The 24,032-nt window shown below is 35.3% G+C and overlaps 3 protein-coding genes and 1 pseudogene across 4 annotated transcripts; all 4 read left to right on the top strand.

The window, feature by feature from the left end:
* The first annotated feature begins 8,307 nt into the window (after positions 1–8,307).
* On the top strand, positions 8,308–9,393 carry LOC146898154 (uncharacterized). Its single transcript, XM_085736510.1, has one exon. It carries the CDS (start codon positions 8,308–8,310, stop codon positions 9,082–9,084), a length of 777 nt encoding a protein of 258 aa, XP_085592636.1. The 3' UTR covers positions 9,085–9,393.
* A 1,172-nt stretch (positions 9,394–10,565) lies between these two features.
* Positions 10,566–13,435, top strand: LOC146898153 (serine/threonine-protein kinase Aurora-3-like). Its single transcript, XM_085732923.1, has 7 exons — positions 10,566–10,692; positions 10,757–10,879; positions 11,193–11,435; positions 12,240–12,335; positions 12,620–12,834; positions 12,945–13,017; positions 13,104–13,435. Exons 2-7 carry the CDS (start codon positions 10,769–10,771, stop codon positions 13,200–13,202), a joined length of 837 nt encoding a protein of 278 aa, XP_085589049.1. The 5' UTR covers positions 10,566–10,692; positions 10,757–10,768; the 3' UTR covers positions 13,203–13,435.
* A 1,198-nt stretch (positions 13,436–14,633) lies between these two features.
* Positions 14,634–21,079, top strand: LOC146898151 (NADH dehydrogenase [ubiquinone] 1 alpha subcomplex subunit 8-B-like; annotated as a pseudogene). Its single transcript, XR_015021581.1, has 2 exons — positions 14,634–14,817; positions 20,531–21,079. The product of XR_015021581.1 is annotated as an NADH dehydrogenase [ubiquinone] 1 alpha subcomplex subunit 8-B-like (transcript).
* Positions 15,037–16,195, top strand: LOC146898152 (uncharacterized). Its single transcript, XM_085732924.1, has one exon. It carries the CDS (start codon positions 15,203–15,205, stop codon positions 15,974–15,976), a length of 774 nt encoding a protein of 257 aa, XP_085589050.1. The 5' UTR covers positions 15,037–15,202; the 3' UTR covers positions 15,977–16,195.
* Positions 21,080–24,032: the final 2,953 nt, after the last annotated feature.

Here is a 24,032-nt window from a genome sequence, read left to right as displayed (position 1 = left end):
TTAACTATAGTGTAATACATTATCAAAGTTTCTTTGAGGCATTTATACTCTTTTGTTATTTGCTTTATTACTAATTCAGAATCACCTCTAATAATTAAACATTTTGCCCCCAGTCCGAGCAAAATCTCTAAACCATTTATTAAGGCTTCATATTCTGCCTCATTATTCGAACAATATTGGCTAATTCGAAATTTATATTTGGTTACCTCATTTGTTGGTGAAACAATAACTATACCTATTCCAGAACCATTTTTATGACTAGACCCATCGAAATACAATGTCCATGGAAATGTTTCGATGCCCCCAGTCACAGGTTCTTCAATGGAATGATCAGCAATAAAATCAGCCACTATTTGGCCTTTCACAGTTTTCAAAGATTGATAAGTTAAAGAATATTCTGTGAGTGCCAAAGCCCATTTACCAACTCTACTATGCAGAATAGGTTTAGATAACATGTGCTTAATAATATCGAAATGGGAATAAACATAAACATCAAAAGGCTTTATATAATGTTTAAGTTTCATACATGAGAAATATAAACAAAGACATAGTTTCTCACTAGGATGATATCTTGTTTCAACATCACTTAAAACTCTACTAAGATAATAAATGGCTCTTTCTATACCATTTTCATCCTCTTGTGCTAACATACTCCCTATAGTTCTTTCAGATGATGCTATATATAACTTCATCTTTTTGTTTTTCAACAAAGGTGAAAGAATAGGAGGATTAGATAAATATGACTTTATGTCTTCAAATGCCTTTTGATGTTCAGGCTCCCATCTAAAAGTTTCCTCTTTCTTTAATCGAAGTAATGACGAGAATGCTTGCGCTCTGCCACTGAGATTAGAGATAAATCTTCTGAGGAAATTTATTTTGCCTAATAAAGACTGCAACTCTTTTTTGGTAGAGGGTGCTTTAGCCTCCATTATAGCTTTAGTCTTATTTTGATTGATTTCGATGCCCTTTTTATGGACAACAAATCCTAAAAAATCACCTGCACAAACACCAAACGCACATTTTAATGGATTCATTTTTAATCCATATTGTCTCATCCTTTCGAATGATAACCGTAAATGTTCTAAGTGTTTGTTTTCAGAAGATGATTTCACAACAATATCATCAATGTAAATTTGCATAAAATCTTCAATAAAATCATGAAACATTGAATTCATTGCTCTTTGATATATAGCACCAGCATTTTTAAGACCAAATGGCATTACTATCCACTCATAACATCCTAATGCCCCTGGGCATCGAAATGCTGTTTTAGAAACATCTTCTTCAGCAATAAATATTTGATTATAACCTGAATAACCATCAAGCATACTCAAATATTCGAAACCTGCTGCAGAATCTACCAACATTTCTGCTACTGGCATAGGATATTCATCTTTGGGAGTAGCGAGATTTAAATCTCTAAAATCAATACAAACTCTTATACTACCATTTTTCTTTTTAACAGGAACTACATTAGCTAACCAATCAACATACCTTGCAGGTCTGATGAAGCCACATTTGAGGAGTCTTTCGATTTCTTCTTTTATTTTTGGTAGAATCTCTGGTGCAAACCTTCTTGGAATTTGCTTCACTGGTTTCTTGTCTGTCCTGATTGGCAATTGCAACTCTACTACCTTTCTACTCAAACCAGGCATCTCATGATAATCCCAAGCAAAGCAATCCTTGTAATTTTTCAAAAGCGCCACAATTCGATCTTTGAAGCTCTTAGGAATCTTTGAACTTATGTATGTTGGTCTTTTTACAGAACCATCTCCTATATCCACTTCTTCAAGAGGATCTTGGGCCTTCATTTTTATTGTAGATCCCATTGGATCTTCTTCAAAACCCAAAGGTTCATCATCATAAATACAATCTAATTTTTTATCATCAATGAGGTCATCAGAATTATTTTCCACTGAAGCATCGAAGACCTCTTCTTCTTTGGCTGTTTCAGCCAAATCGAAGTTTTTCTCGGCTACATAAGCCGTAATCTTTTCCCATATGCTGGGCTCAACCATTGATCACTTATTGATATCCCACCTAGTTGGTGAGATTCCATTTGCTGAACATCCTTGGTCATCAGTGACCCTCTTGTACGAAGTACTTCTTGTCTTCAGCAAATCTTTTTCCTTTACAGGTATCTTCTCATGGCAATCTTCGTTGTTCACCACTACGAAGTCATCGTCGAATGCAGTTTTCCAACGAAAACCCCATTCTGGTGCAAGTTTTACAAAGAATTTTTCTTCTTTAGTCATAGAACTTGATGCATCATTTTCCATGAATGGTGCAATAAATTGAAGCTGTTTGTCAAAGTTCTTTTTGTTGATATCTTGATTATCAACTTCAGCTTTAAAATAATAACTCTGATCAGCCTCAATATTCTCTACCAAACCATCTTTCCTCCAAATCACAATCCTTTGATGCATTGTAGAAGGAACTGCACCTACAGCATGGATCCATTCCCTTCCTAATAATGCATTGAAATTGGCTTTAGAAGGAACTACCAAAAACACAGTTGCTCTGGTTATGCTTCCTACTACCAATTCTAGTTCGATAGCACCAAGAGATTGTCCAGTAGATCCCTCATAATTAGTGAGCACTACATTATGTGGTTTCAAATCACATTCAGAAATACCAAGTTTCCTTAGAAAAGATTGTGGTAAGAGATTAACAGTAGCACCACCATCTACCAACACTTTGTTAATTCCAACACCATTTAATTTAGCTTGAATAAACAAAGGCTTTAAATGAAGCTTCATGCTATCATCAGGTTTCTCGAACACTGCATGTTGATCTTCGATGCAGCCATTATTCATAACATAATAACATAGAGGTCTATGACGAGCCATTTCCTCAGTGAAATCACATTCATCATCATGATTGGCCTTCGAAGATACATCATGTGCATATTCAATTGGTAGTACAGAAACCACACATATAATGTCAAGACTTGGTTCAGAATCTGAAAAAGTAGAAGTTAGAATATCATCATCCCCTTTAGGGATGTTTAAAGCAGAAGATAATGGAGGGAAAATTCTTTCAGTAGCTGGTTTTTTAACCATTTCGAAAACTATTGGTTGTTTTCCCTTACTTTTGTCACCATTAGTGACATCTTTTAAAACTCCTTCCTTTTTCTGGCGTTGAAAACGGCGCCATTGAGTTCTAGTCATAGGATTCTTACCTTTATAGTTATTTTTGTAAGCATACTTGTTAGGATTAGAACTCTCTGGTTGGTCTGGAACTTTGACAGCTCTTTTTACCCATTTTGTTGGTGGTGCTGGAGGCGCAGAATGACCAGTTTTCTTGCCTCCAGAGAAAACCCAAGTATCAATAGGAGACTTCGATGAAGGAACGAACGTCTTCTTATGGTTCTTCACTTGATACTTCTCTGAAGTTTTCATCTTGTAAGGAACACCTCTTTTGTTAAAGCCAAACTTAGAACGGTTCTTGAACCACCCTCCTTTACGTTTTGTTTGAGGTTGATATCCTTCAACTGATTTCGCAGCTTCTTTATCGAACACTGCACTACATCGAGGACAAAGCATAGCATGGGTGTTAGATATTTTACATCGGTTTAAAAAATCAACCAAATCTTCTTCAGCCTTTGGATATGCTTTCTCCATTTCCTTGGCCAATTGATCTTCAGTAACCACTGGCTCTTCAATTCGATGGTCCTCAGTAACCATTTCTACATCAATATTATCTGAAATTTCCACCATATTGATAGAAATACCAGCAAACATGGATTCTACCACATTGGTAGACACATCAGCAAACATGGACTCTGCCTTTTTCATAGGATCTCCATCCACTTGTTGTTTTGGTTTTTCTCCGAATTTTAGCCTCCCTTCATCAAGAGCTTTTTGTACAGAATCCCTGAAACGAGTACATCGAGATAGGTTATGACCTAAAAAACCATGGAATTTACAAAATCCTCTTTTCTTCCTTTGTTCCAAAGGAGGTAACTTCATATTAGGTGGCACCAATATTATGCCATCATTAACTAATAGATCAAAAATTTCTTCACTTTTAGTAATATCAAAAGTATAAGTTTTAGAAGGATATTTGTCACTCTTGGGATCTTCAGGATTTTTTCCATTGGATGGCCTCAACATTTTACAAGCATATGGAGGTCCGTCTTTTAATTCTGCCAGGTTTATATCATTGTCTTCAACGATATCTAAACCCCAATCGAATTCGGGTTCACTATCTCCTGTTTCTATATAGGCAATTTTTTCTTTTTTAGAAAATTTGTTATGAGTTCTAGTTTTTTCAGCTTTAAGTCTTTCAACTTGTCGAACTCTGTCTGCCAATTGGGCCATGTCTCTTAAGTACTGGGTATCTAATTTCTTTCGAACAGAATAATCGAGGCCACCAGCAGCCATTTCGACTAATTCATATTCTGGAACAGAAGTAAAACATCTAGCCTTAAGGAGACGAAACCTATTGAGATAATCATCGATTGACTCATGACTTTTACATCGAACACTGGCCAATTCTTTCAAACTAATCTTAGATTGACCCATGTAAAATTGTTCATGAAAAGCTTTTTCTAATTGGTTCCAACTATAAATTGAATGAGGAGGTAAAGTTGTAAACCAAGTAAAAGCATTTTTTGTCAAAGAACTTGGGAAATATTTCATTCTCAAATTTTCATTTTCTGCAATATTTCCTGCTTCCATGAGAAACCTAGCAATGTGTTCGACAGTAGATTCATCAGTTTCTCCAGCAAATTTGGTAAACTTTGGAATTTTCCAATTTCTAGGCAATTCAGCATCTAAAACATACTCAGACAAAGGAGACGCAAAATTTGGTCGACGTAAACCCATATTAAAACCACTTTGGGCTAACAAGGCCTCGACAATACCCGCTATATTATTCTGACCATCGAAATTGTTCCGACGGGCTTGTAAAACCACTTGATCGGCATCCTGGTTTCTATTAACCAAAATGGGTTGCCTTTCAGGTTCTGCCTGAACTTGTGGTTGTACTACTTGTGGTTGGACAATATTTTCATGATTTCGAACCATTGGTTCATCAGCAATTATTTCAATTGCCCTCACATTTCGATTTTGAGGCAATTGGGTATTTTGGATTGGTGGAGCGCCAAAGAAATTGGCAATTCTTTCCATTTGATCAGACAACCGTTGATAACTAGTGTTGGTGTCTCGAATTAAAGGATTTATGACAGTACCAATTTGTTGGGTCATCATATTAATCATATCATGATTAGTTTCTTCCATAGTTTGCCTAATGGCAGCCATAGAAGTGTTGGTTAAATTTTGTTGGGGACTTCTATATGTTGTAGATACCCCAGGACCAAAAAGTTGTGGTAATGAAACATTTAAATTCTCTGAAAACATATTACCACTAGTTTGTAAGCCTTGCATTAATGATGATGGCATACCATATGGCATTGATCTATGATCCCAAACTCCTTGAATAGAAGTATTATTTGGATAATCATGTGAAGTTTGGGTAACCATCGAAGGCATGGCTTGAGAAATTACTGTGGCCATCGAAGGCATGGCCTGAGACGATGTTTGAATGACTGTATTACTAGTTGGAATAGCCTGGGATGTTCTAACATTCCCTGGGGATGAAACATCATCTTCAACCGTCACTTGATCCACATCTTCATTTGAAGATGTTGGATTTGTTTTCTTTTGGTTGTTAGCGCGTGTCATATTAAGAAGCAATTTCTTGTTTCTTAATTGCATACACAACAAAACAAACCAGAATTAAAAGAAACTCTAACAAAAACTATAAACAAAAACACAAACGGTCCCACTGGGCGTGCCAATTTGTTTACGTTGGATTTTCGTAAACAACCGCTGGTTTACAAATGGTAACTTGCAAGATCAACCAGTAAATCTTAGGACATATTGTGTTTGTTCTTGTTGTTAGAAATTCTGCGTTTTTGATGTCAAAAATATAAGAAATATGATAAAAACAATCGAATTCAATCCACTTGAACTCAATCGAACTTAATAAAGTAAAGTGCAAGAACACTTAAAGAACAAAGGGTAAATTGCATTGATTAAACAAAGGTTGGTACACAGATTCATACATTGCAACTTGTGACTCGTTTCTCGCTTCCATACGGATACTTTGAGTGTAAGTTTGTATGACGGAATTGTGACCCGTTTTTCCTATGAAAAACTACTATTTATACTAAGTCTAGAAATAACTACACTTCTTTGAAATTCAAACTACAACTGCCACAAGTCGACAGTTTTACTTATTTGAAAACAAACTTAAAATAAAAACTGACTTAAAGAATAACTGTTGATAACCACCTTCGAAAACTGCTTTATCGAAGTCTTCTAGCATCTTCGAACCCATATTTGCTTTCAACACAACACTCTGTTCGAATCTTCTTTAAATCTAGGTCAACTATACTTTGACCACATTTATTACAGCTAGTAAAATATATTGGCTAACAGTAAGTTAGGTCAAAATTGCATATTTTCAAATGAGTCATCTATTGCGGGACAGAGGGAGTACTAGATTATATTTGATTTGATTCAAATTAAAAATTAGGATTAAACTCGATTATTACATTAAGTAAAAAACTGTTGACTGAATGGTAAAATTGTTTTGTTGCAATAAGACAAAGATTGGAAGAACGCTCTACAATCTTTTGGTTTAAGGACGGACATGATTCTTCCTCGTCTTGTTTGTTCAAGAGTTTATTTAGATTAAATTGTCAAATCAGCTTCGATCCAATTAATAACTTTGGTGTCGTTAATATTGCATATCCGGAGACATGAGTATTCCGGAGACTTGAATAAAGTCATATTTATAGACTTATGTACTTTGACGTTTTACGATATTAACATGGATGATGTGACTTTGTTCGCAGATTTTTTTTTTTTTTATAAAGCAGATTTATTCTTTTGGGTTTTTAGAGAATTTGTATTGTATCATTATACTTTATCAAATATTTTTGTTGTAGTGTTATACTTTATCAATTTGAATGAATGAATGTCGTTTATTTTTAATAAAAAGAAAAAACGAAACATGTTTATCATGTTCCTTTCTTATTCGTATACAACTATGTATTGAATCATGTTTCTATCATATTCTATATTCTCATAAATAAACGGATATGCGATAAACATATAAAAAAATCCATCATTTTTCATATATTTTAAATTTTCCCTTAAGTGCAACAATCAAAGTCTGGAGAAATATTTGATATGTTGATATTCAAACTCGAACTTGCAATAGTCTTAATCTTTTGTGATCGAGATTGATTGTTCAAGCTTGAACAACGTTCGTCGAGATGGATGTTGGGGGTGGTCTTTATAAACACTCCGACAATCAAGTCAGTATAACATCAAAGCGTGAGAAATATTAGGTGGAAAGAATTGTGTACCTTGCATTGTGTTAAAGAAAGATTTTTATAAGGATCAGACATGAGTCGTTGGACGGTGATGGAATGGTAGTTGCAAACAACACCCTCACCAATGTTTAGATCTGATGGTCGTTGAAGGGTGTTACTAGTCGTTGGGCCGTTACGAGTTGGATAGGATTCGATGATGATGGAGAGTTGTGGTGGATTGGCCTTTGCTTAGTGGACAATGAGTTGATGATAAATTTGGATCTTGGGTCAGTCCAGAACAATACTCTCTTGTTTCATGTGAGTTTTACCTCCGCGTTATTTTTTTGGATACGAAGCTAAAGAGACGAGAGAGGAAAAACAAGGAAAACTACACCCAAGTTCCCATATAGTACGACTTGTGTTGAGAAGGTTTGAGAGACATGGGTTCCCATATAGCAAGAAAATCAGCAAAACAATTTTCATCCTAAAGAGTATGAGCGATGCGGATATTTTAATCTTACGAAGAAGATCTTTGATGTTTTAGATAAAAATAACAAACTTGTGGAATATTGAAGTTTGACCATTGAGGACGTCAACACACTAAAGAGAGTTTGTGGTGCAAATCACCTCATGGCAGTTCAGTTGCTTAGCCTATAAAAGTTTTTGATAGATGGCACGAAGCTTTGCTTTAAGAAGAATTTGAAAGGATCTTGAGAATAGCCCAAAGAAGCCTAATATCTTTTTTTTTTGGTAGTGAAGAAACCTAATATCTAGTTACCGGAAGAGTGACAAATAATACCAAAAAAATTAAAAAAATAAAAACAATTTGATTTGATTTGTATTTGTCGTCAAAACCATTCATAATAAAAAGAAGTTAAACCTTCGTTTTAACCTAACCAAAAACCCTATTTCTAACCTAGCTTGGCACATGCATGTGACATCATATCATCAGTAACAACGACATCCTCCAGTCCTCCACCATGAAAAGGCAGAAAATTTCTTGCAATTCTTCGCAACAACAGATGCTTTCTTCAATAGATTTTGATTTACCGTATGATTGCTGCGAACTTATCTTCCAATTCCTCACCGACAGCGACGACCACAGCTACTTGAAGTCTCTCTCCGTCTTCTCAAAACAATTACTCTCCCTCACAAACCATCACAAATTCTCTCTCACTATCTCTAATCAAACCCTCCCTTTCCTTCCTCGCCTTTTCCAAAGGTTCACCAACCTCACCTCTCTTGACATATCATCTTACTACGGTGACCACAACAAGCTTCTCATCCAAATACCGGGTTTTCCATTAAAACTCACATCGCTCAATCTCTCCAACCAACCTGTGATTCCTACAAATTGTTTACGAGTTTTTTCCCAAAAGATTACAACTTTGACCTCTCTCACTTGTTCCAACATTGGTTCTATCTATAGCACTGACATCAGCCTCATTACGGACTGCTTTCCTTTGCTCCAAGAACTCGACCTTAGTTACCCCACAAAGTTTATAAGTCACACAAACAGATTCCTTGTTGGAGTAGAGGCTCTTTCCTTGACACTTTTGAAACTCCTCAAGGTTAATCTCTCTGGTCATTATTACATCAACAACAGTTTAGTTTACGACTTGTTTAAGAATTGCAAGCATCTTGAAGAAGCGTTCATGCTTGACTGTGATCAAATAACCAACGCAGACGTTGTTGCTTCTGCTCTTCTTGAAAGACCAACATTGAGGTCTTTATATTATGATCTATTGACGGTGTAATATTTGTTAATACTATGAAGTGAAAAGATACATGCATGCTTGTTAAGAGAAAAGAAGGGTTCCCTTGTCAATGTGGTTGGGGTTAGAGAGACGGGGTCGTTGCTCAACTAACCAACCATCGCGAAATGATAATTCATATGTTGGACGGTGAGATGTTCATCAGATTAAGATGTTCCATTTCAGAATCCATGCTTACTCTCCTTAAAGACATGAAAATGATGATTTATATGTTGTTGATGTTACTTGGGACTCACTCACTTCACAGTCACAGCAAATTAACAAGTGTCACATATTCTAAGAAAAGGTATTCGGTTGCGGCGGTCCATATATAAGTACTGCTTGTACTAAACGAGAGAGTATATATATAGACATAGTATGGACCTTATATTTAGAGGACCATAGTCATAGGTGCACCTCAGTAAATTACCGTCTATAAAGGGTACCAACTTTGTGGGTCCGGTTTCCATCTGCTTCTTCTTTGTTGACAAAAAGTCTGGTTTCCATCTTGTGTATACAAAATTCATCACTTTTTTCTCTAGTTCTCTAGTTACATAAATGGCTTCTCCGAATCACAAATACGTAAATATGACGGTTTGGGCAATTTAAAATGTATAGGCAACTTTTCTTCCTCATTTCAAGCAATAATCATATTATTTTTTTTCTTTCTATTATGAACAATTGTAACGATCTCAAACAAGAAAACCATAAATTAGTTGGTTGATTACATGCCCAATAGATCTTTTTCCTGAAAGAAAATAATCTAAAGTTAGTCCTACCTTCTTTGTTACTAAAAAAGCAGGTCTAATGAAGTCAGGAACATCATGCCAAAAAGAAATGGAACTCAGATATAGACCATGAGTGGCCAAAGAGTCAGCCATTTGGTTACCTTCTTTATAAACATGCGAAACAATACAATGCAGGCTTAGCAGCAAGACTTTCACATTATTCCAACGGTTCCGTAAATGCCAAGGAACATGGTTAGAACTTTTGGAAGCAAGAACAACTAAAGAAGAATCAGTTTCAATCCAAATGTTGTTCCAATGGTTTTGAGAGATAATTTCCACAACTCTCATAAAAGCACAGAGCTCAGCCTGAAAAGCTGTACAAATACCAAGGGGTTCAGCGAAGCAAAGAATTACATCAGAGTTGTGATCTCTAAAAATACCTCCACAAGCTGAATTGCCAGGATTGCCGGATGAAGCTCATCAATGTTACACTTGATCCAGTTGGAGTGAGGAGGAAACCAAAAAACTTCTCTAATTTGAGGAGCCTTAGGATGACGAATCTTACAACTAAAAACTTCTCTAATTTGAGGAGCCTTAGGATGACGATTATTATTATTATTATTATTATTATTATTATTATTATTATTATTATTATTATTATTATTTTGTTAATGTCCTTTAAAAAAATATAATATTTTGTTAACGTATTTTAATTTTAAAAGAATTGATTTATTACAGTGTTTTTATTTAGTTGTTTTGTTGAGAAACATTATTTGAAATTCAAAAAGACAAAAGCAGAATTGAGTAGTAACCACCATTTCCCTCTCGTGCGATTCTCCTCCGCCAGCCACGTCCGGAGCGCCTCCGTCACATTTACAAACAGGTTCGCACGATTCCTTCTGCTTCTCGAATTGCAATTTTCTCCTTGTAACAGATTCAAATTTCAGAAATTCTCATAAATGGATCAAAATCAGAAACGGGAGGAGGAATGGTCGATCAACGACTTCGAGATCGGAAAGCCACTCGGGAGAGGCAAATTCGGCAGAGTCTATGTTGCCAGAGAAGTCAAGGTACTGACTCAATTTCCCCCCTTTTTCACTGCTGAAAGTTTTTATTGTATTGTACAAATTGGTCATGAACAACTAAATGTAGTAGAGATTTGATATGATGATGGATGACAACATTATAGAGACTATAGAGTGTTGGGGGGGGGGGGGGGGGGGGTAACATCTATTGTAGAAAAGATGGTTGAAATTCGGTTTAGGTGGTTTGACTATAGAGAGAAGAGATGTAGATTATGTTGTAGTAAGGACTAAGGAGAGTAGATCAGGTAAATTTAGCGGCATCCAATAGATTCTTTAGTAAATTTGATCTTTTTTTCAGAGTAAATATGTGATTGCATTGAAGGTCATCTTTAAGGAACAACTAGAAAAGTATAACATTCTTCACCAACTGAGGAGGGAAATGGAGATACAGATCAGTCTTAAACATCCAAACATCTTGCGTCTCTATGGTTGGTTTCATGATGCCGAGCGTGTTTTCTTGATTCTTGAATATGCTCATAATGGTGAACTATACAAGGAGCTTCGCAAAAAAGGTCATTTCTCTGAGAAACAAGCTGCAACGGTAATCCTTTATTTGCTTATTGAGTGTATGCCTATTTTGAAGAATTATCATCATGATGCTGTTTTGAACTTTGTTTTAACTAGAGTCATGACTCATGACATGGGAATATGAAGGTTGTCTTTCCTGCTTACCTTTTCATAGCTATTAGATGCCTTCCTGCTTTTTATGTCATTCTAACAAACTATTATCATTGCTTTGACCTGGCCTTGTTTTGGAGGATGCCTAACTGTATCTAAGTTATGGAGGAACATTTTCATTGGTTCTAGGCATTTTGTTAGGTCATTTTGTTTGGTTTTGACTTTAAAGAAAAGTTGCGAGAGAAAAGAAGTCATGGTTTGTTTTAGAGAAAGTTTTTTTTTGAGAGGTTGTTTTAAGAGAAAGTTATTAACATAACTGTTGCTTTATAAACTACACACACACACACACACAGAGAGAGATAGATAGATAGAGAGATAGAGAGAGAGAGAGAGTGAGAGAGAGAGAGAGAGAGTGAGAGAGAGAGAGAGAGAGCTTTTGTTAATGCATCTTGCCTATGTCATATCTTGATTGTTAATTTTTTGATCGGTTTCTCGTAGACTGTATCCGTGTGCGATAGTATCCATGTTATGATACCATTGATATGTCTATGATAATTTTAGCAGTTATGCTAAAATTAAATTTGTAACAAAATGCAGTGTCATATGGACTACAAAGAATTTCTAAGTAGGGATTACGTCATATTCTATCATTCTATGCTTATTGTTTTTTGAAGTAAATCTTTGTAGTATACTGACTGTTTGTTTATTTCAAATTTGAAAATTTTAGTACATTTTAAGCCTTACAAAGGCATTGGCATATTGTCACGAGAAGCATGTTATTCACAGAGATATTAAGCCTGAAAATCTGTTGCTTGACCATGAGGTATGTTTTTATTCTTTTGCCTATTTTATTACCCTTTTCTAGTGCTAACAATGCATATATTTTTGTTTGCTCTGTCAATGATGGTAGCACAATCTAAAGAATTCAGTAACCTTCATAATATTAAGCATAAACCATTTTGCAGTACATTTCAATCCTTTTTTATAATCTTTATTGTAGATATTTGTAGATATCAATTGGGAGTTCATTTTAGCCAGTTGATTATACAATTATATTTGAATTTTGAGGGAACTTGTACAACTAATTTGATAATAGCTTGTTTACAGGGTCGTCTTAAGATTGCAGACTTTGGTTGGTCTGTACAATCTGTAAAAAAAAGAAAGACAATGTGTGGAACATTGGATTATTTAGCTCCTGAAATGGTAGAAAACAAAGGTCATGATTATGCAGTTGATAACTGGACTCTGGGTATTCTTTGTTATGAGTTCCTCTATGGTGCTCCTCCATTTGAGGCTAAGAGTCAAGAAGATACCTTCAAAAGGTATGGAATGAGTTCCTTTATGGCGTGCGCGCGCACACACACACACACATATAGTAAACTAAATCGCTTCCTATGTATATATGTAATGTAATGTATTTAAACTTGTGTAGGATAAGAGATGTTGATCTGAACTTCCCTCCTACCCCTCATGTTTCTAAAAATGCCAAAAATCTGATAAGTCGGGTATGATTGTTTTACATTATATCTATCTACATTTACATATCCATGATTAGGCTGTTCTTCTTACTGCTACATGTAAATTTGTGCAGCTACTGGTAAAAGATTCTTCAAAAAGGCTCTCACTTCAGAAGATAATGGAGCATCCTTGGATAAAAGAGAATGCAAACCATACGGGTGTCTGCGAGTAGTATCGTTACTTGTTACGACGACTTTTTACATGTGGTGTCCAATTCATATGATAGTCAGACTCTTGATTTTGGATTACAGCAAAACATTTCATATTAATTCACAATCTGACTACTATAAATACTTTTAGAATGTATGTAAATCAAGGTAAGATGTGCCCCTCTATCATTCCAATTTCAAATGATCACTATGTTTGCTCATGTTGAACCACAAATGAGAAGTTAGGTTCAATTTATTTCAGCTCCTGTGACTTCTTTTCCAATGTCGAAAACAAACATGATCAGATCGTATCAGACCAGACTTTGCTCAAACCAAACAAAATTGGATCGAATCTGTTCAAACACAAGAACATGTGCGAGACCAAAATATTGCCTACTGTAACCGTGTCTTCAAAGTCAAAAATATGATTCACAGTTGGATAAAATTAAAGATTGTGATCCTAAAGAACATGCAAAAGGAGGAATTTGGGTTGGTTGTTAGGATTTAGATGTTGACTTGGTAATGCTTTTTTAGATTCCGCACTCCATGTGTGTTTGGTTGCTTAAGACTTGATTGACTTGGGATGTTAAATAAATTGAGTTTGAGTCTTGAAGATGAAAAAGTGTAGTTGAGAGAAGAGATCTCACTACATCCATGTTTTTAGTATTTCTTGTTAAACTAGTCATGAGCAAAACCTGATGATACTTCCCACCATTGATCAGATTTAGAAGATTTCATCCATTTTTTAAAAGAACTTTTATAATGTTCTAATCATCTTTGCGAAAAATCATTCATAAATTTAAAAGTTTAAGACTAAACTAACTTAAATTTAGGAGGATTTCATTTTTGGTAGGGACAAAAGTTTTTTTTTTTTAAGTAGTTTATTGGGTAAAAATTCATCTCTTAAAGTGAGTAAGTGAATGTTTAAGGCATGAATCCTGACCCCTTATATATATAATCTTTCTTTTATATATATAATGTAATGTTTCTACCAATTGAGCTAAATTCACGAATCTTAAAAAGTGCATATCATCCCTTAAAAAAATAGGAAAAACTTGTTTCAAATAATTTGTATTCCTTTTGAAAATCATTTATCAATAATTTTTAATAAGGTAAACCAACACAAAATATATTTTATAAAAAATCTCAAAATTAGAGAATGTCAAAATCAATTCTTTCTATAATCACTTTTTATCTTTGTAAACAAAAAACAAATAACAGCAGTTGCATACACTACCCCAATCTTCACCATCTATCTTCCTTCCCACACCACACTGCAATTCAATTCAAGTTAATCCATTCTCCATTTTCAATTTCAATTTCATTTTTCATAACCCATTTTCCCAAATTTTCAATTTTCCCCTTTCCCCCCTTTCATTTAATTTTCCCTCATTTTCTCGAGAAAATAACCAGAAAATCACATAACCAATTTTCTCGGTGTTTCATTTTTTCAGGTGAAGGAGTGAATCGAACATGTCGAGTGCTGTAGATGCTGCTGGAAACCCGATCCCAACATCTGCTGTATTGATGGCATCTTCGAAGCAATTTGGAGTTTCTGAAATGTAAGAAGAAAGATCAAAATAATCCTGAAAAGTGTCTTGATAAGGGACGTGATGTTACTCGCTGTGTCCTTGGACTGTGAGTTTCTTCTTTAATTTAAATTAAAGGGTAAATTGCACTGACCTCCCTTGAGGTTTCATTAAACTACACTCACACCCCCTCTAGTTTTTAAATAGACACTTAACTCCCTTACTTATGTTTGCAATTGATAGAAACTCCCCTCTCACCAGTTTGTTCCTGCTGCTTGCCGTTTGCGATTTGCGATTTTGTTGTGTGTTTTTTTTTTTTTTTTTTTTTTGAGTGAATAACACTTTCTGTTGCGTATGCGCAGCTTCCTTTTACAATAATAATAATAATAATTAATAATTACTTTTACATGGTTTATTTGCAAAACCACACCTTTCTTGTACCTAGAGAATAAAATTCACCACTTTCTCAATCTATCTCATATCACACTCCTCTAATGGCCGCCATCATTTCACGTAGGTTAAGGTTAACCTCTTCAATCCTAAAACCCTCTCATTTTCAATCTCCATCGTCTTCAACCAACCCATTATTCAACAACCCTCAATTTCCAATCTTTGAACCCTTTTCCCACAACCCATCTTCTTCCTTTTTCTCTCAATCAACAAAACCCACTTTCTCATCACACAAAGTTTCAAATTTTAACAACCCTTTTGCTCAATTCACAAAACCCAGGTTTTTATCAACCAATGATCCATCATCATCATCATCATCATCTGATTCTGACAAAGAGAAAGAGAAAGATTCAAGCCCATACCCAAGTGAAAATCCAAATTTCAAGCACCAAGAAATTGAAGGACCAACAGTGGAAAGAGATTTATCACCACTTGCCAATGAAACACGTGAGGTTCTAGAAAGAATGATGAAGAACATCTATGGATTAAGCAGGGTTGTAGCGTTAATGGGTCTAGTTCAGCTTGGTGTTGGAGGATGGATCACATACGTAACAAGATCTTCACCTATTACTGAGGTTTCTGTGCAAAGCTTTTTGGCTTTTGCGTTTCCTTTTTGTTTGGCTTTTATGTTGCGTCAATCTTTGAAGCCAATGCATTTCTTTAAGAAGATGGAGGAACAAGGTAGGTTGCAGATTTTGACACTGACGCTTCAGGTTGCGAAGCAGTTGAATATTTTGTTTGTTAGGGTTCGTGGGGTTTCTTTTCTTTGTATGATTGGTTTGTCTGCTGGTTTGGTTTTTGCTGTGGTTTCTAGATGAGGTTGTTTTTGGGATAGGGGTTACAAATTTTATTTTGATTCTAGTTTAGTTGCTATATTTTACTTGAAAAGGTGAAATGTTATGGGTATAGGTGTTTTGAGAGCTTATTTGAATTGTTTTTACAATGCTGTTTGAATTCATTTACTTACTTGGATGATGTTAAAGCATGGAAAAGAAATAATATGATTGTTGAATAAACTTTTTTTCTCTTGAAGGAAACATGCTTATGTTGTTTTGTATAAAATGCAAGAATTAATATGTTCCAACCTCAAATTCGCTGTGTTTTCAATGTATTGTTCGCTTTAGGCCTAGTTAGGTTGAGGTGTGCTATGTTGTCAATAGCGCCCTACAGCAGTGCCAATGTGGAATAGCATAGCAGTAGTAGTTTTCGGCACAATGCTTTTGGTCCACAAATCGCTTTCAACAATAGCTGTTGTTGCGGCTGTTGATTGCGGTGAAATTGTGGCTCCAAACCGCGCTATCATGTTTGCTATTAGGATTTTGAGGCGAAATTCCTCAAATCTTTTTTTAAACTGATTTTTATCTAGAGTATAAATGTCAATTCGAACCCTTTTAAGGGTAATGTTCTGTTCTTTTTAAGTTTTATTGCTTTACAATTTAGGTTCATATATTATTAAGTATGATGGCATCTTTAATATTGTGTATTTTTCGAGTTTTGAGTATTTATGTTTACCTTGTACACTGATTTTTAGTCATTTCAATTGTGGCTATCCCACTATCTGCTATTACCACTACAAAATTTTAGGGGGTCAGTGCTAGGCAATTCTATCTGAGACTAACAACATAGGGTGTGTGAGTGTTGTTTATATACTACTCGTAACCTCAATTTCCAAACAATGAGATTTTTTGGCATACCAAAACAAGATACAATAGGGTACTTGAAAAGCATCATGGAGACTAGGTAATAATATAATATCTCTAGCTAGCTTATGAGTTGTCATATTAACTTGTCTGTTAACAAATATAAGTCTATAGTTCTGTTAAGAGTCCATTAAAGTACGATATTCGTGAAGGATGGACTGAAGATCATAAACATCAAATAAAGAAGTAGGAAACTTGTCTACAATCCCTTTACAATCCACCTCAAAAATGACATGCTCTTGGTGAAGCTCTAACATTCTTTGAATAGCATGAAGAAGTGCAAGAGCCTCACCATCCATGGATTTAGGGACAGTCACCATATATGATGCTACAAACGCACCGCCTTTGCCATTTAAATTGTAAGCCAATACGGTAAATCTCGTGTTCTGAAAAAGTGGCGTGTTTACATTACACTTCATTGTACCCTTTGTTGGTGCATCAAAACCAATTGCTGGATGGTTTGTGTCTTTGTGACAACTCTACTCCGAACACTTGATGCACCTTATGATTGTTCCAATCGGACCAAGTATGGAAGGCTTTGTTAACGACCTGGGGTGCTTGTGTGTCTTCTTCACCTTTTCAAAGCATTCTATTGTATTTGCTCCACAAGATCCAACGTGGAATCACACAACACAACCACTAGCCTAAGGGTTTTTGCAGTTGCAGGGGTGGATAGACTTTGAGTATGATACCATCTTAGAATTTCAATTGAGTTAAACTCAACCCTACAAAACAAGGTTTGTAAGGCAAGCGACTTTTCCCTACTTCTTAACACATTTTTAGGTCGTATCTTATCGAATGTGAGATTCTCGGCATTATGTTATCAGTAAGTTGGGGTAGGTTGTATTTGTATGTCAATGTATTGTGATATGTGAGAAAATGGAATTGTGTTACTGAGATACTTGAGCACTATTTCTCTATTTGTCACTGTTGTTCTGTTTTTATTTTAATATTTTGGACCATTTGTTGAAATGGCCGTTTGTGTGTGGAACCTTAGCTGAGTTAGGCATTCAATGAGCACGCTATTCTTTGGAAAAAGTTAAATATGCAAAACCTATTTATTTTACCCTTGAATCCAGCTGAATGATGTCAAAGTTCTGGCATTTTCCCCTCTTGCATGGCATTGCCCTTGTTATTTATTTATTGATACGAAGTAGATACTAAGACCTTGGTTAGTGATTGTATGATACCCTATATGGTCGACAGCACCTTAAAGAGGCTAACCACTTACTGAAATTTAGAGTACCTGCTTTCTTACGGCCTTGACACTGTTGTGTTCGGTACTTCTTGCTTGGTACCCTAGTGATTTGCGCCAGGCCTCGCAGACCGAGGTCAAGCAGGTTGACCGGGGTACAAAACCCCTTGAGAGCTGGCCAAATGAGTTACCTACATCAAGGAAAATCTGACCAGCTATTGCGTGCCACCCTCACTCACAGCGTGTACCTCACCCAATCATTGCCAGCTAAGAACAGAATATTCTCTGGGACCTGCACTTCACTTGGTTTTGGGCCTGGCAATGATTGGAGGGACTAGAAACTCACGAAACACTAGAGGAAACACTATATTAGGGGGACTTGGCTTCTAGAGCAAGGATCAGACTCACTACGTACACAACACTCTCCCCAAAACCCTAGATAACAGCCCCTAATGAGGACCCTCGGACAGTGTTCTAGACCAGAACAGGGATGCTTGGATAATTTAATCTTTTAGTTTATGTTCAATTTGTGATTGTTGTTGGAAAAAATTTCTTCCAGTTTCTTTTTGATTGCTCATGACATATCTTACTCATATTGGTTTTGACATGCTTCTAATTTATTAGAGTGTTGAATAGCTGTAACAGTTCCAATTTAATACGGGAATGATTGCGATTTTTTCCTTTTCACAAGAAACTTCAAATGAAAATACAGTTTTATAATACGGGAATGCTGCTAGCATATTTGAATTTTAACCTGAGATTTAATATGATGACGATAGTTAGTTTTTTAGGAATCCTCATTTTTTATACTTGAGAAACAAAATCATGCTCCTATCTCAAAAAGTTATGTTTCTTTTTCTTTTGTTTCAAGTAAAAATTAAATCGATATTAATACCCTTTTCAGTGGTATTTTTTAAGGGGCCCTTTTTAGTGGTTATTGTGTCAATTTTAATTTACTTTTTTTTTTTTTCATCAATACGTAAAAAAATTCCATTCATCACTGAATTTTATATCAATTAAATTAATATTTTAAAATTTCATAGAAATAAGTGGCTCGTGTGATTGTTTGAATATTCAATAGTCTTGGGGATTCGTCATGCTTGTTTATTGCTGACTTCAGCCTCTTATCACCAAATTCATGGATCTTAACAAGTCATTACTAAACCTTTGGTACTTTGTTTTTAGAATAAAACATTTCTTAACACAAAAGTACCATATGTTAGATGGATCTTATTATTATTGGTCACACCGCAACCATTACTCTCTAGTTTTTCAGTTATTGAAAGATGCAAACACCTTATTAAAAAGGTACTGGTTGATGACTCCTTGGCCTTTTGAGACTAAGAATCATTTCACTTTTTTTGTGGAAAGGAAAAAAAAAAATGGATAAAAAGGCCATGCATTGTGGGTGTAACACCTAATGAAAATCAACTATTTTGCCACATCACCCCGCTTTTATAAGGGTGTTTTGAAATTGGTGGTATGAGATGGAAAAATGGTGGTCTCTCATTAAATGTCAGTGTAAAATTGTTTTAAGCTGACCGTGTATGACCATTATTAAACTCTAAACTTATTGGCATTAACACCGCTGGATACACTGCCTTTTACAAATAGTTTAATTTCAACATAACTCTGCTTAGAAGTAAGGGAAACCCTTCTATATTCAATTCATTGGAAAGGTATAGTATGTTGGCACAACTACTTGCTTATTCCTGTCCGTCTAATCGGGTTGGCCTATCAACCCTAAAAATCTCATCAAGCTCTCACTCTTTCAGGCTCAACGGTTCAATGTTTGCTAATGTTCGAAAGAATTAGAATATACCTCTGTATTTAAAAACCAGCGTAAAGAGCTGAACTTTCTTCAGTCTCTTCCCCAGTGGGTCCAAGACTTCTATATGAAAACTCTCTTAATACTATTGAAATGTACGATTGGGCAGTCAAATAGACATTTAGTCTTGACTCTGGCTTTACTTAGCCCCACTTCCCCGCTTTTTCTTGGTATTTTTATTCTGGCATTATTGATTTTCGATCCACCTTGTCAAGATCCATTCAAGTAGATTTAAGGCCCTACTTTATGGTTTTTGAACTGACCGAAAGTCCTTAAGGAGTGTCCTTAACGGACCTATACCTCTGGCCTCTCCCTTTGTTAGAGATGCTGCTTCAGTCTATTGCTCAACGGCCTATGGCTTCTAGAGTCAAGAGTATTCCTAGAGCCTTTCCAGATAAGTCCTTGTATTCTATCTAGGTTTAAGCTATACAAACAGTTTTTTATGATGATAGTTGTTCTCTAAGATACATGATGTTTTTTTCTATTGATTTATTTGATTTGTTATGGACTTATGGTTGAGTTTACAGTTTGATGACTGGCAAGTGTTAATCAGTTTCTATAATTGTATGAAGCATTCTCTGTTACACTTACACAACTGATTTTCTCCTCAAGAATTTCCAGTTGATAGTATTAAATGCTTGTTGTGCAGTCTCAAGGATCTACACCAAAAGTGCACGAAGGAGATGGACGATTACGTCGGTTGCATGTACTACCATACAAATGAATTTGACTTGTGCCGCAAAGAGCAGGAAGCATTTGAGAAAAAATGTTCTTTGGAATGAAATGAGTGCACACTGCTCTTGTTCAAAATAATATCACAGGCAATTTGGAGTTGAGCAAATGCGCCTGTTTCACAAATTTAGTTGATTTTTCTCTGTTTGTATGAATCTTAGCCATCGACTATGTTGGTCATCTATATGCCTGGAGAAATGCTTCGTGCAGGACAAAACAATACTCTTCAAACATAATAACTGATTAGAGATTTTGAAGTTGGAACATGCTTGCAATTTAATTGTGTTGAAAATGCACATTTTTATTGTGCTGTTAGATAAAATGGTGTCATGCCAAACTATAGCTATGATGTCCTTGTTGGCTTTTGCTAACTGATTGAAACCCAAGACACACTCCATATTGATTTTCTATTGCATCTTTGAGAACCATAATCAAACTTGAGCAAAGAAGACTATGGCTTCACCAAGATTAAGAATTACTTTTAGGGTCTTGTTAACGAGTGTCCCCAGGACACTCTTTTATTGAAGTAAGTAATACATTATTATTGCAGAAATTCAAATTTACAGAGATTAAAACTAGTAGTACTATGTCCTCCACTGTTGGTTACTTTGGCCATTTCAGCGTCAAGGGACGACGATTCAAGGATTCAAACCCTGGTGTTGCCATTTGAGTGTGTTTGTGTGGTGTTTATTTGTTATTTCGTCTAAGCTGGAAAAAAAAAAAAACTAGTAGTAGTTGGCTAGTAAAATTGGAAAAAAAACTAGTAGGAGTTGGCTAGTAAAATTTAATCTATGTTAAATATGATACACACGAAAACAATGATGAGAATGAACATATAAATATTCTAAACAACATGAAGATACAACGATATGAATTAACGAATGAGGAATCAAAACACGACAATTCGTCAAGGTTTTATGTTCAAGTCTTGTAAAAAAACGAGTTTTAAAAAACTTGGGTGCTTATATAGTTTCACTGGCATGACTTGTAGAGTTGAAAATCAAATCAATGTATATCCTGTGAGTCTAAATAAAAAATTAGCAATTAGAGATTTAGAGTTCAAGGTGACTTTTAAGTAGCATGTCTAATAAATTTCATCGGAGAATGGAATTAAGTTGTCGCTACATGTATAAATAAGTTAATTTATTCATGGAATATTGTGTTTTTCCTGAAATTTGATATTAAGCTCAAGGTTTGATTAATCTGGGACTTAATCCCACGAGTCTTCACCACTAGGTCAACTTTTGGGTTGTGAAAAACATTTTCATCAAGACTATTCTATAAAAAAACAAATTAAAGATGATGATTTACCACCCTTTGACATTTATATTAGAGAAATATGTAAAACATTACTAACGCTCGAGAGTCATTTTACCCTAGCTCGAGATTCATTTTACCCCTCACCGTATGTATTTTTATTGACTAAACAAATATAAAAATCTAGAATATTTTTTTAGAAAATTTAGTTATACTTGTTTACAAACCAGATTTAAAATTGTAAGAGTTGGATTCGACTGAATTAATTTACAAAACGTACCTGTATATACTGAACTCCTATTAATGTCATCTGTATTATGGTTAAATAAAAAAAATGGTACAAACTAACAACAAATGGTTTTGTGGTGTAGTTGGCTATCACGTCAGTCTAACACACTGAAGGTCCCCAGTTCCCGAACATGGGCGAAGCCATTTTCCACTTTTTTTCAATTACCTGCACGAAGCCATTTTCCACTTTTTTCATTGAATTTTGCTCTCCACCCAGCACGTTTTGCTCGCACCCTGCAAGCGTACCAAAAATGCCCTTGCGCAAGTTAAGTCACGCAGCGTGACTTAACTAACGCACGTTGTATTTATGCGTGACTTAAGTCACGCAATACGCGAGTTAAGTCGCGCTAATAAGACTGATTTTTACTTCTTGTTTTTTTTATGCCCTCTTGAGGTCAAAACTTATTTGATACCCTCTTCGGTATATGCCAAATAGCTCATGGGAAAAATAGTGATCAGCCCTGGGGAAAACGACATCAAGATGCCCTTTTCCCGACCGGACCGACCACTACTTCCCCCCATAAGCCACTGGTATATACCTAAAGCGGTATAACCACCCTAGAAACTAATAAGAAACAAAGAAGAAGAAGAACAAGAAGAAAAGAAAGGGGGGGAGAGTGGGATGAGAAAATGTGAGGAAAAGAGGAAGTATGTGAGGGTTTTTATAGGGGGTATTAGGTATATAGCAATTAATGAGTCAAAAAACGTGGTCAAATGTGAAGGAAAACGTGCAAAAACCATTGAAGACCATTGACTAGCGTCCAAGAAACGTTTGTGCTTCAGTTTTTAGAACCGGCCAACTTACGCAAGTTAACTTGCGCAGAGCTTATAACGTGTGTGACTTAAGTCACGCACAGCTTATATGGTGCGTTAGTTAAGTCACGCATCGTGACTTAATTAACGCACTATATTTTTTCTAATAAAGTAAAAAAAATAAATTAGAAGATTAAAGTCAATAAAATAAATTTGAATAAAATTAGAATAAATATTGCGAGTGCGTGAATTCGAATAAATATTGCGAGTGCGTGAATTCAAATAAATATTGTGATAGCGTGAATTCAAATAAATATTGCGATAGCGTGAATTCAAATAAATATTGTGATAGCGTGAATTCAAATAAATATTGCGATAGCGTGAATTCGAATAAATATTGCGTATCGAATAAGTGAATTATAATAAGTACACAACATTAATTCAAATAAAAATGACGTATTGAATAAATAAATTCGATAAGTACACAACATTAATTCTTAGACAATTTTATTTAGATATAATTTCATCTACGTTACATTACATTGTGGTATCATTACATTACATTACGTAAAAGACATGTACGTCAATTCGGAAATGTACCTTCCAACTACAACAATTGTCTTACCTCTGAAATGGGGTAAATTCAAATTTGCCAAACAACGGGACTCAAGCATTTCGCTCGCCATTCATGCTTTCCTTTGAAAAGAATAAATTTTTGTCAGGCTTGATTTAGATGAAGGTATTCAAGTGCCACCGAAATGAGGTCCATTCCTTGACACTTAATACCTTCATCTAAACCAGCCTAACAAGAATTTAATCTTTTCAAAGGAAAAACATGAATAGCGAGCGAAATGCTTGAGTTAAGAAAGCACGCAGCGTGAGTTAACTAACGCTGCGCATGTTAACTCACGCAGCGTTACTTAACTTGCGTAACAATTAACACTTGCGCAAGTTAACTTGCGCAAGGGTATTTTTGGTACGCTTGCAGGGTGCGAGAAAAACGTGCTGGGTGGAGAGCAAAATTCTTTTTCATTTTCATTTTCATTTTTCTTTTGAATGGCCCAAATCTGTGCACATTGGTTGGTTTTCACATTAAAAAAACCTAAAATGCAACTTAGAAA

Source organism: Medicago sativa, chromosome 8, assembly GCF_051527215.1.
Source record: "Medicago sativa cultivar Bolivia chromosome 8, Bolivia_mono, whole genome shotgun sequence".
NCBI lineage: Eukaryota > Viridiplantae > Streptophyta > Magnoliopsida > Fabales > Fabaceae > Medicago > Medicago sativa.
This window is presented reverse-complemented; position numbering and strand designations above follow the sequence as displayed.

What these genes read in the sequence shown, in the direction of transcription:
- LOC146898152 (XM_085732924.1), top strand. Translation starts at nt 15,203, where the DNA reads ATGGCCGCCATCATTTCACGTAGGTTAAGGTTAACCTCTTCAATCCTA.
- LOC146898153 (XM_085732923.1), top strand. Translation starts at nt 10,769, where the DNA reads ATGGATCAAAATCAGAAACGGGAGGAGGAATGGTCGATCAACGACTTC. An exon ending in CAAGAAGATACCTTCAAAAG is followed by an intron (nt 12,835 to 12,944) that starts GTATGGAATGAG and finishes AAACTTGTGTAG; the next exon opens with GATAAGAGATGTTGATCTGA. An exon ending in CCAAAAATCTGATAAGTCGG is followed by an intron (nt 13,018 to 13,103) that starts GTATGATTGTTT and finishes AAATTTGTGCAG; the next exon opens with CTACTGGTAAAAGATTCTTC.
- LOC146898154 (XM_085736510.1), top strand. Translation starts at nt 8,308, where the DNA reads ATGAAAAGGCAGAAAATTTCTTGCAATTCTTCGCAACAACAGATGCTT.